This window comes from Mytilus edulis, chromosome 13, assembly GCF_963676685.1.
Source record: "Mytilus edulis chromosome 13, xbMytEdul2.2, whole genome shotgun sequence".
NCBI lineage: Eukaryota > Metazoa > Mollusca > Bivalvia > Mytilida > Mytilidae > Mytilus > Mytilus edulis.
Window position 1 is genome coordinate 9346723 of NC_092356.1, and position 12134 is coordinate 9358856.

General features: G+C 35.4%; 1 protein-coding gene across 1 annotated transcript in view; it reads left to right on the forward strand.

Moving 5' to 3' along the window:
• The window catches only part of LOC139500088 (uncharacterized), a 66777-nt gene that overhangs the window by 4099 nt on the left and 50544 nt on the right, over positions 1-12134 (forward strand). The window contains exon 2 of the mRNA XM_071288827.1: positions 437-535. Within this exon, the coding sequence (XP_071144928.1) occupies positions 437-535 (99 nt within the window). The remainder of the gene's footprint in view (positions 1-436; positions 536-12134) is intronic.

Consider the following 12134-nt stretch of genomic DNA (forward strand, 5'->3'; position numbering starts at 1 on the left):
TACTTTTTTTTCGAAGGGGACAACCGAAGGTTATTTAGTAAATTTTACAGAAAAAATACAATAATTTTTGCGTTTTAAAGGGAATAGCAAAAAGTATAGTTTGAAAAACAACTTGGTTGGAAAACTGCCTAATATGTCATTAGTTCTATGTTAATAAAATTAAACATACGATCTGTTTAATTTTAACGTTCTAATAAAGTTTACATTGAAATATTTGTTACCATTGAACGTCAAAACTAATGGAAGAGGAACCTTATTTTTAGACAGCTAGTATATTATTTTTTTTTTAATTTGGTTTTTAGTAGTTTACCGATCACAGTGATAAAAACTTATGAATTGGATTTGATGAGATGCCAAATTTGAACATCAACTTTCTTGAATAACTTTTAAACATATGTATCTCAAACTAAAGTATAAAATGTATTCTTATTTTCAGAAGGAAACTCCTTTGCATGTTGCCATAAGATATAAACAGACAGAATGCACCAAAAAATTAATTTCTCTTGGAGCTCTGACTAGCTGTGAAGACAGAATCGTGAGTATCGTTTAACATATACTCAATAAATTAATGAGAAAAAAATGTTAATATTCATTACCAAACGTTTTTACACTTACGCTCGACTCAGATACTACAGTCTATAAGTATGGTTACAGTGCAATTAGTAAAACACCGTGCTTCACAAAGATCTCTGATATATGTATACAGCGGTATATGAAGAACTTGCAAACACTGTTTCATAATTCAAAACAAATAAAGATACCATACTCATTTTCATTGTTTTGTCGGTAGATGTAATGAAAAAAATCTATCAACCAAATGCCTCAGTAGGTGTTTTTTTATTTTAATTCCTTCATGATCCCTCCAACCAATGCAAAACTTTGGATGTATTTATATTTGAGTACTTTAAAAGCAAAATGACGGAAATGTAATAAAATGCCCGATTCCGATTTGTTACCAAACTGTTATTAGCCCACCTAGCCTTTACATTATTATTGTTTAAGATTTTGACAATTATTTTAAAAACATGAAATAGAAAACTTATCAGCAAGACAAGTGCTATTGTTTTCTTTTTTATAGGTCTTTATATGAAAAAAAAACTATTGGTTTCGTTCTGATTATTGTTTTTTTTTTCTGCTCAAAATTTGTTTCTTCCGTGAAAATTTGTTTCGAGAGATGTCGCTTAGATGATATCAAACATATATTGCTCTTTTAGATTTTTTTACTAGAAGTTCTTTTAGAGTAAGAGATACCTCCAAAAACACTGTTTCTTGTTCATGCATCTCCTCCTTAACCGTAAGAATTGACAATTGTATTTTACTAAATTGTTTGTTATATCCTAAGGATGTTTTGTCTATTTTTAACCGAAACGATACATTTATATCTTGTAGGAGTTAACTAGCTTTATATATTATGTTTGTCGGTACAGTATGTTTTTGTAACTTAAAAACAATAAGCCGTATAAACCTAGAGTCCTTTTATTTGAGGCCCTTTGGTCCTAACTTATAAAAATCTGCTCTAATTTATGTATTTTCTTAAATTAATCGATTCACGAGCTGTTACAGTACCCTGTTTACCTGTAAAAAAAATCAATATATTCCCGTTAGCACTCGAAATACACATGAATTTCGCTTGACATCTTGACCTAGATTGAGAAATAATAATCAATGACCAAGACATTGCTCACACGTTCGTAAATATATTGGTGAAATCCTACAATCAAATTTTTAAACAAACATTAAAGTACAAATATGTGCTCCCGTTATTATGTGAACGATAAAAAAAAAACATGCATGATCCTGAAACGAAACTGGGGTACTGTCTATGCGACCTTAACCTATACTTTCTATAAACTAGACAGCAACCCAACTTTTCATTTAATCTATCTCGAGGGTAGGTTCGGCCTATGCTTTCGCTCTAGGACTTCTATAATAGTGATGCCCGACTAGAATATTTTAAAGTTTTATTAGGTATAATTTTTACCGGTCTATGCCACCAGTTTATAATTCATTTAAAATATGTGTTCTGGAACAAGATGTCTCTGATGTTCAGTACTCTCCAAGTCTCAGTTAAGTGTGACTTCTGGATTCTATTACCAAAGGTAAACAAGGAAGATCTAGGCTACCCAGAGGGCCAACCAGATCCTAACCTTTGACCTTGACCGCAGTCGTGATATCCTAGTGTAAAACTTGATGAACAACTGAAATAACAATCTGGACTGTTACCAAATATAGGATCTGGCAATATCAGTTTACCAGAGAAATCAGTCCTAACACTACAGTTAGGGTAGTAGCCGAGTAATATACTGCACCTCTAAAAATATGTCTAGGTATTTTTATTGCTCAAGTGTGAAGTACCGTCCTACACTAATTCTATATTATAGATCTGTATGGGTTGGAGTAAAACTAAAACATTTCCCATAAACCTAAAGGTAAACAATAAATAAAGGGGCAGACAGACAGACAGACGGACCAAATGTAAATAGCCCGACCCAACAAGTGTGGTCGTTTCAAGTACGACACCACAAATATAACAGACTTTTAAAACAAATCTATTTCAGTATTTCCAAACCTGTAGTAGGATTTATATACCAAATACACAGACAAATACCAGAAAATAAATATCCAAAGGGAAGCTAAGACAACATAAGACTCGTTCTGTCCTGAATATGCTCTCGCTTAAATAATCTGTAATCAGCAAACCATGAAACGCAGACTCGTGGGAGGTTCAAAATCTAGGTTGTTACCAATACCAAGGGAAGTAATCAGGACGAGTTTTAATCGAAGGATCAAATCAGGCAAGGGACAAGGCGTTTCTCTGCAATAAAATAATTCAGTAAGATACAACTTTTATTAGACAACACGCATATGAATCAGCTGCACATTTAATAAGTTACAGTTTTGCAAGTCAATGGTCTATTTCTGCAGTCTATAACAAGATTTCTTAGACCAAGAAAATGAATTCTTTCAGTATCTAACTTTCTTTAACGACTCACTCTGCCGTTCTGATCAGGGCTTGCATATGGATTTCGCTTGTTAACACTTTAATACTTAAATTTACCGTCCTTAAGTTCAAGTCATAGATTTGAGTCACTCACGTGAATGCCAACAAATAATGACTCCGAACTTTTACTTGCTTTAACCCGCAAGTTATAAATAACTTTAACCTTAACAACTGAACAGCTGAACAGTTAACCGAATCTCGTTATTCGCCAACTGACAACGTTTATTCAGTTCAAAGAACTTTTCAAAAACTCAACTCATAATTTAACCAGCGAACCGCTTTCTAAATAATTCACGCCTCAACACGTAAATATTCAAAGTTTTCCGCTAAATCTCCAATGCAAACCGTGATCAAAAACCAGCCAGTTTTAGTCACTCAAAATATGTACATGAAAATCATAGGAGGGGGAATTTCTTACCTAAAAATATTGTAGAACACCTTTTCTTCAATACACTAATTATAGTATAAAAAAATAGCGCGTGATTCCTACCGAGACCACTTCCAAAAATATCGCGCACATGGTTGAAAATTCCCCTTTTTACCTTACATCTATACACCTGGAAGTCTGGGCTGAGAATGATTTCTAGCAGACAATATATGCACGAGCTAAATTTTCCCCGGGAATTCAATCGCGCTCTCTGATTGGTTGAGAAGGGAAAACATTTTTAATGCTAATGCGAGGTTCGTTACGTCACTAAAATTTAATGAATGAAATAAAAATCGGAAAGTAATAAAATAATAAAAAACAATCTTTCTGGAAAAATAATTAAAAATAGTAATAATGAAATAAATAAATGAACCAAATAAAGTGACCCACAAACGTTACATTACCCCCTTTCCCACAGAACAGATATGTCCGCATATCTGGCAAAATCCATGTGCTAGTTAACGCGCGCTGCTATGCAAAGCTGGTGGTCTCGGGTGCAAGAAATCAAAATTTTCAATTAAGATTAAATCATCTCCCCTCCTAAAATATACAAATAATTATACAAGCTGAAAAATATATTTACTCCACATTATTACGAAAAAATATATCTCAGCCACCACCAACCACTCCACATTAAAATGTATATATCTATAATAAGTGACAACAAATGGCATTATTGATTTTTATTTTCTAAGAGAAAGCTTAACAGCCCTCTTTAAGGAATAATAATAAGTCCTCATTTTGGTTTTATTCAAATGGACACCATCTGTTGTCAATAGAAATTTTGATGTCAACCTCTTTGGTGTCCAATACACTAGAAAACCTTTAAACTCCCTTTTTGTCAAATTTACAAGTTCCAGATTAATCTGGGCTCTTCTGCCTGCATATACAGACCTTGAAACTCTAGTTTTCAACCTAGGAAACAATTGAACTATAACCACCTTCTTTACATTTTTAGACTTCAAATGTCTCAAAAACTTTTTAAAAGTCTCTATAAAAGTATTAACCTTGAAATTATGGTTATCTATGTCATTACCTCCAATTTGTAATACTACTATTGTAGGAGAAAAATTAGTGATCAATCTTTGAAAGACATGATCTTGTATCATATTGCACAATTTTGTACCACCTTTACCGTACATAATACCATTAATATAAGTAATACCAAAGTTGGTTGACATTCTATTCATTTTACAATAATTAGATAATCTTCGAATATAACTATGTCCCAAAGTAAGTACAGTGGGATTCATTTTTAATCTTTAAATCTATTTTCCCAATATAATTTTAATATATCTTTACTTTTGGTTTCTGAAATTTAACCCTGAAAAATAAATTGTAAGGTGATATTAATATTGAATTAGTCATGATTAACCGAAATAACATCTATTTATAATTACATTATGTTTTTCTTAAAATAAAAGAAACGAAAGTCCTTGTTCAACACCTGATTCCTAGCGAAAAAAGTTCATCTCCACCAACACGAAATCAGTGTAAGCGTTGAATAATGATAAAGATCTGACGCACTTCCAAGATTTGTAGGTATTTTTTCAAACCAATGACACAAGTTTACGGATAAACAATTATGGATATATTTTCCTTTGACGAGTTTACGGATAAACAATGGATATATTTCCCTTGGATGAGTTTACGGATAAACAATGGATATATTTCCCCTTTGATGATAATCGAATGTTCTGTATACCATCAGCAAACGAGTTTTTCTCCAAGACGGTATGTTTCGTCTGGTTTTACAACTGCAAAATGTAGCAATTATCATGGTTTTAGACCGTAATAAAGTTATCAACCTGATTCCGAATGTTCTTCTCTACTGGACATATAACTGAAGCCATTTCTTAACATACTTCTATACGTCTTGATATTGTAAGTTTAGATATTTCTAGACGACTTGGTATTGCAAGTTTAGATATTTCTATACGTCTTGGTATTGAAAGTTTGGATACTTTGTATAAATGTCTTTCATACAATCGCCTCAGTTTGAGACTGAAACGATTGATAATACGTATTTTGTTGTACAAAGCAATTAATTTTCAAAAACTTGGATACAGTTCAATTCTAAATAGGACATGCTGCATGGAGTAGGCTGGGTAACACCTCATAAAATCTATCTGTGGTAATTACCTCCTCCAACACCTAACTGTTGGTTAGTTTTCTTGCGATATATAAATATCAGTCATACCAATTGAGTGAATTTCCACCATAGAATTTTACTGTGATATTAATCCTGGTTACACATAGATTCACAGACATTTTCAAACACAATTTCCTTTTTAATAGCTTATAGCAACAATATTGTATGAATATCGGTTGAATTATAGGCACTAACTGGTATATTTCGCACAAAAATTAACTTGTATCTTTCATTGATTTGATATTACACGATGGAAGTGTTAGATAGGACGCACAGACGTGTTTATGGAGACACCACGATCCACCATTTATCCAGCGTTGTAAACCACGAACAGATGTTGAACCCTTATCCCTCATTACTTATAATTAAATATATATAATAAAGGAAAGTTCCAACTATTTGAATTTATATTATTAACAAGAACTATAACATTTGACAAATTAAACTGTAGTGAATTATAAAATTAGCTTTTAATAGGATTCAGTCATAGAATCCGAGCAAGAAAAAGAACATCAAATTTCAGTTGAAACCTTCATTCAGTACTATCGTATTAACAAAAATAAAAAAAATAAAATACATCATCATTACACTAATACCTGTATTACTCGTCTGGCTTGGAATGGATTTTATTTCTCAATTTTAGAAGAAAAAAAAAACAAATACAAAAAAAAAAAGAAAACAATTGGGTGTTCGCATGGACATCAGGCAATTTTCGACCATACAACATCAATACAAACAACCAATTTTCAGTTGAAGCAAGTTAATACATCATCTCAAAAGAATTCCTTCTACTATGTTCCAATTCAAGATCACAGGAGGAATTAAGTTTTTCTTTCATTCCAAGCAGACATAAACCTTATCTTATGTTAATATCTATAATTATGTGGAGTTTACAAAACTTAGTGGTGTGGCAGCGGTGGCTAAGAAAATAAAAACAAATATATACACATAAAAACAGCTGACAAGACAACTACAAAACAGGATTCTCAGTCTAGCTCAGTATATTTAGTTTAATAAAAGACATAATCTCTAAATCGCCTAGGAGGAAGTCGCCTACGTCTGCCGGGTATAGATGGTGGGGTTTGGGGTTGCTGATCGAACACACCCTCTTCATTCCCACTCTCATCATTACTCATATCTTCAGTTTCTGAACCCTCGCCTGAAGAAAGGGGTCTTTGAGGAGGGCTAATAATAGGCTTTTTAACCAAAGTCCTATCAGGGTGAGGAGTAACATAGATCTTTAACCTATTATAATGGACTATTCGCTTAGCAAGAGAACCTTCAAATTGGATCATATAATTTGCATCAGACAATTTCTTGACTATGCGATATGGTCCTACCCAAAATTTTTGCAACTTTGGGGACAGTCCCTTCTTTTTACGAGGTGTAAATAACCAAACCAGATCATTTTCCTTGTAGGGTTTCCCAGACTCCTTCAAGTCATAATTGACTTTCTGCCTTTTCTGTTGTGTTTTCATATGACCTCTGACAATATCATACGCTTTATTGATGTTGTCCTGTAATTTCCCTATATATTCTATATGGGAGGGTGGACTTGAGGGTAAAGGTTCATGTAAAAGGGTCAGGGGAATATTAATTTCCCTACCAAACATAAGTTTGTTTGGGGTCATTCCAGTAGTTTCTTGAACACTGGAGCGTATTGCCATTAGGGCAAATGGTAACCACTCATCCCAATCGGTTTGACCTTCATCAATATATGAAGCAATAACATTTTTTAATGTATGGTTCATTTTCTCCACTAGACCATCTGTCATTGGATGATATGAACTGGTACGAGTCTTATGGATACCAAACAGATCACATAATTGTTGAAAAAGCCTCGCCTCAAAACAAGGTCCTTGATCACTCAGAAAAATTCTGGGCACACCAAAGCGGGAAATAAATTCTTTACAAAAATATCGAGCAACTGTGCAACTCCCCATATCTGGAATTGGATAAGCTTCCACCCACTTAGTAAAATAGTCCATAAGTACTAACACATACCTATTTTTAGACTTTGTAATGGGAAAAGGACCCGTAATATCCATAGCTACTCTTTCTAAAGGTTCCCCTACCCTGATATTCTCCATTTCTGCCCTATTTTTCCTTGGAGGGTTTTTCCTAGCACAACAAATTGGGCAACTTTTTATCCAATCAGTTACATCACTTTGTAAATTAACCCAATAAAACCGTTGACGTACTTTCTGGACAGTTTTTGTTATACCCAAGTGACCACCTGAAACGTCGTCATGTGCCAGAGTCAGAATTTTCTGTCTCAACTTCTTAGGGGCCATCACTAGACGAGATATTTCATCTGTCTCTAATCTAAACCACTTTCTATAGAGAACATCATCAACCAATTCGAGCTGTTCCCACATATTCCAGTAGGCTTTAATAACGCTACTTTGTCCAGAGACATGAGAAAAGGGAGGCTTCTCCACATGAGACTTAAGCATAGCTATAACAAATTCTAGTTCAGAATCTGCACGTTGGGCCTCAAGGACTTCCTGTGCAGTGAATCCTTGTATTTGAATACTAGAAACTTTAGGATATCTAGAGAGGGCATCAGCATTCTGATGGTGGACCCCAGGTCTATATTCAAATTGAATATCATAGTTTGCTAAAAATTCTAACCACCTAGCTACCTGACCATGAGGTTCTTTAAAGTTGCGCAACCAGGTAAGAGACCCATGGTCGGTTCTAACAATAAATTTTTGACCATATAGATAATGCTTAAAATGTTTAATGGACTTAATCACAGCAAGTAGTTCCTTACGAGTTGTACTATAATTAATCTCTTGGGGAGAATGAGTTGTGCTATAAAATGCAACCACTCGCTCTAACCCATCCTCACAAAGCTGAGACAAAACTGCCCCCACTGCAGTGTCACTAGCATCAGTGTCTAAAATAAAGGGTTTAGAAAAATCTGGGTAGTTCAGAACAGCTGAATCTATCAAACAATGCTTTAACTGATCAAAAGCAATCTGACATGTTTCATCCCAAAGAAATCTGCTATTCTTTTTGGTCAAATTAAAAAGAGGAGCAGCAATTTTTGAAAAATCTTTAATAAATCTCCTGTAATATGATGCCAACCCCAAAAATGACCGGACTTCCCTCAATCTCTTTGGTACAGGCCAATCCTGAACTTTAGCTACCTTTTTAGGGTCACACTTTATCCCATCCCGAGAAACATAATGTCCCAAATATTTAACCTCGGACTGAAACAAGTGACACTTTTGAGGTTTTAATTTGAGACCAGCCTTTTGAAATTTATCAAATACCCTATCTAAATCCTGAACATGTTTATCAAATGATTTTGAAAAAATAATGACATCGTCCAGGTAGATTAGGCAAATGTCCCACTGTAAACCCGCTAGGATCTTTTCCATCAGGCGCTGAAAGAAGCTAGGAGCATTTGTCAGCCCAAATGGCAGGGTATTGAATTCATATAGACCTTTGCCTGTACTAAAAGCAGTTTTCTCTCTACTATCGGGGTGTACCTCGGCTTGCCAGTAACCGCTAGCCATATCAACAGTACTCATGTACAGGGAACCAGACAAGGCATCTAGACTATCGTCTATTCGAGCAATCGGGTAGCTATCGCCTTTTGTCACAGAGTTCAGTTGACGATAATCAATAACGAACCGATAGGAGTTATCTGGCTTCATGGTAAGTAGTATAGGAAAGCTATAGGGGCTGTTAGAAGGACTGATTACCCCTTGCTTCAACATATCTTGGACTTGTCTATCAATTTCATCCCTTTTATGGATTGGAAGACGGTAAGGTCTCAATTTTATAGGGGGAGAGTCACCAGTATCAATGACGTGTTGTAATATATCAGTGCGGCCCAATTTGCCACCCTTATCAAGAAAAATGTCAGAATATTTGTCTAACAAATTTTCAACTTTTTGTTTTTGTTCATCATCTAAATCAACACATGCCTCCTCCAATAGAGATTGTAATAAAGGATCACGAGGTGTATCAGATGATCTATTCAATTGTTGACAGATCTGGACTGTATGTACTAGTCCTACTCCCATACCCCTAGGGATAGTACAAGGTTCATCTGAAATATTCATCAGTCTTATAGGAACACAATTGCCAACAGTATTGACCAATGTGCGAGCCATAAGAACAGAATAATTCTGTCTTAGCAAAGAGCCAAGTGGTTCTATCTGACCTTCAGGGAACCAGTCACCTCTGAACCTTATTTTACCAGTCGTGATAATCTCTGAATTGGGTGGTATATAAGTGTCTTTAGATAATGAAACTTTACAACAAAGTTTTCTTGTATCTGAAGAAAGGTGGAAGGCATTGCCATCAATATATATAGTTTTCTTCTTAAAATCCATCTGGGCCCCAAATTTATCTAGGAAATCAACCCCCAATATCCCCGACTCTGGAATATCAGCAACAACAACTTGCTGAGTAAAAACATGTACACCGACTTTAATATCAACAGAGGTGGTACCAAGTGAAGTGATTATTTCTCCACTTACAGTTTCAAACTGCAAGTTATTTTTAGACAAAGGATATAAGCCAGGTTTTCCTTCTGTAATGCTACTATACATTTCTAAATTTAATAAAGAGATAGTAGAACCAGTATCAACCAAAAATCTAACATTTTCTTGTCCTATCATGGTATTCAAATATAAAGCAGCAAGCTGACTAATGGCCAGGGTGTGTTCGTCAGGCAGATGGGTGGCCCCACCATCTACCAATACCCGTTTAAAGACCCATTTGGACAATCTCTCTTAAAATGGTTCAAGTCCCCACAATTCCAACACCCCCTCTGAGAAAAGTTATCTCTACCTCCATAAAAGGTTGGTGCATTTCCCGGGGACTGACCTGTAAATCCAGTATTTTGGTCTGGATAATTAAAATACCCTCCATTTTGGTTTTGACCCATATATTGGCCAGGAGAATTATAACCCCCCCTTTGGGCACCTCTACCATAATTTCCTCTCCCTCTTCCTTTATACCTGTTACCATATCCACCCCTATTGCCAAAGTTTGGGGTATTCCCTGCAGGTATCTGAATTGGCGCTGGCGCGGCGGCGGCCTCCTCCACGCGATCTGCGGAAAATTTTCCCACGGACAACTTCGCCACACACTCACGCAATTCCTCCAATTGCTTACTAAACACGGAAAATTGATCAGAGGGTTCAACTTCGCTAAGTGATTGAGTTTTTGGACGTTTCTTTTCCAACGTTACATATGACTCTTCACGTAAAGCTAAGTCAACAGCCTCGGCCAATGTCTTAGGACTTAAACGACGTACTTGTTTCTGTACCTCACTGTCTGACAAAGCATCAATAAAATACTGAATCGACATCTTTTGTTTAGAGTCCGAGTCTATACTGGGATATGCTTTGCATACTAACCTAAATACAGCAGATGAAAGCTGCAATAAGCTCTTATATGAACTCTGAGTCATACTATGTAATTGACTTAAATAAACTCCGGGATCCTGAATAGGATCAAATTTTTGAATAAGAAATTTAATAAGTGAACCATAGTCTCCCTTTTCAATCAAAGTCATATCATTGTACAACTGCAAAGCTTGAGCTCTCAAAAATGTCGGCAGTATTTTTACACACTGATCATCAGTCCACAAATTAATGGCACGACAATTTTCAAATTGACTTAACCAATCTCTTATCTCCATCTGTTTACCATCAAAGCAAATAGGAGTTACAATCGGCTTATTCGGCAATTTGCCCGAGTGTGTGACTTTGTCATCCGCGGGTTTAAACGCGCGCGGAAGTGGTCTCGGTGGTGACGATAAGCGTGTTTGGGAACTCTCTTTATTTTTATCCCGGACTGTCACAAAAGCATCCCAAGCTCTTGTTACCTCTGGTGTATCATACTGATCTCCCAGATAGGTACTCTCGTACCTAGGATTAGGGGCCTTTTTAATGGGACTATGTGGTGATGGAAGCCGCTTCGGAGTAGAGCTATATTTCTCAACCCGATCAAGTTTAGGCGAGAAGGTAACTCTCTTAAACTCATCCATCTCAGGAATAAGCCTTCTCCGAGGTATAGCACCTGCATAGTCCATCTTTACAGGAGAACTAGGTGGACCTGTACCCAAGTCATGGAATTTAGCCCGAGGCTCAACCTCAGCGAGATACAATTCATTCTCTTCAATCTTTTGTTTCATTTCTCGCAACTCCTTTTTAATCTTTTGAGTATCCATAACTAACTCTTGAATTCTTTTATTTAATTTTAAATTTATAAATTTTTTTTTTTTTTTTTTAGTGTTTTAACTTATTTTGTTTTTATAAATAAATTTATCAAGTACACATTATATATGAGAGGGTCCCTACGTGGGCGCCAGTGAAACGAAACTGGGGTACTGTCTATGCGACCTTAACCTATACTTTCTATAAACTAGACAGCAACCCAACTTTTCATTTAATCTATCTCGAGGGTAGGTTCGGCCTATGCTTTCGCTCTAGGACTTCTATAATAGTGATGCCCGACTAGAATATTTTAAAGTTTTATTAGGTATAATTTTTACCGGTCTATGCCACCAGTTTATAATTCATTTA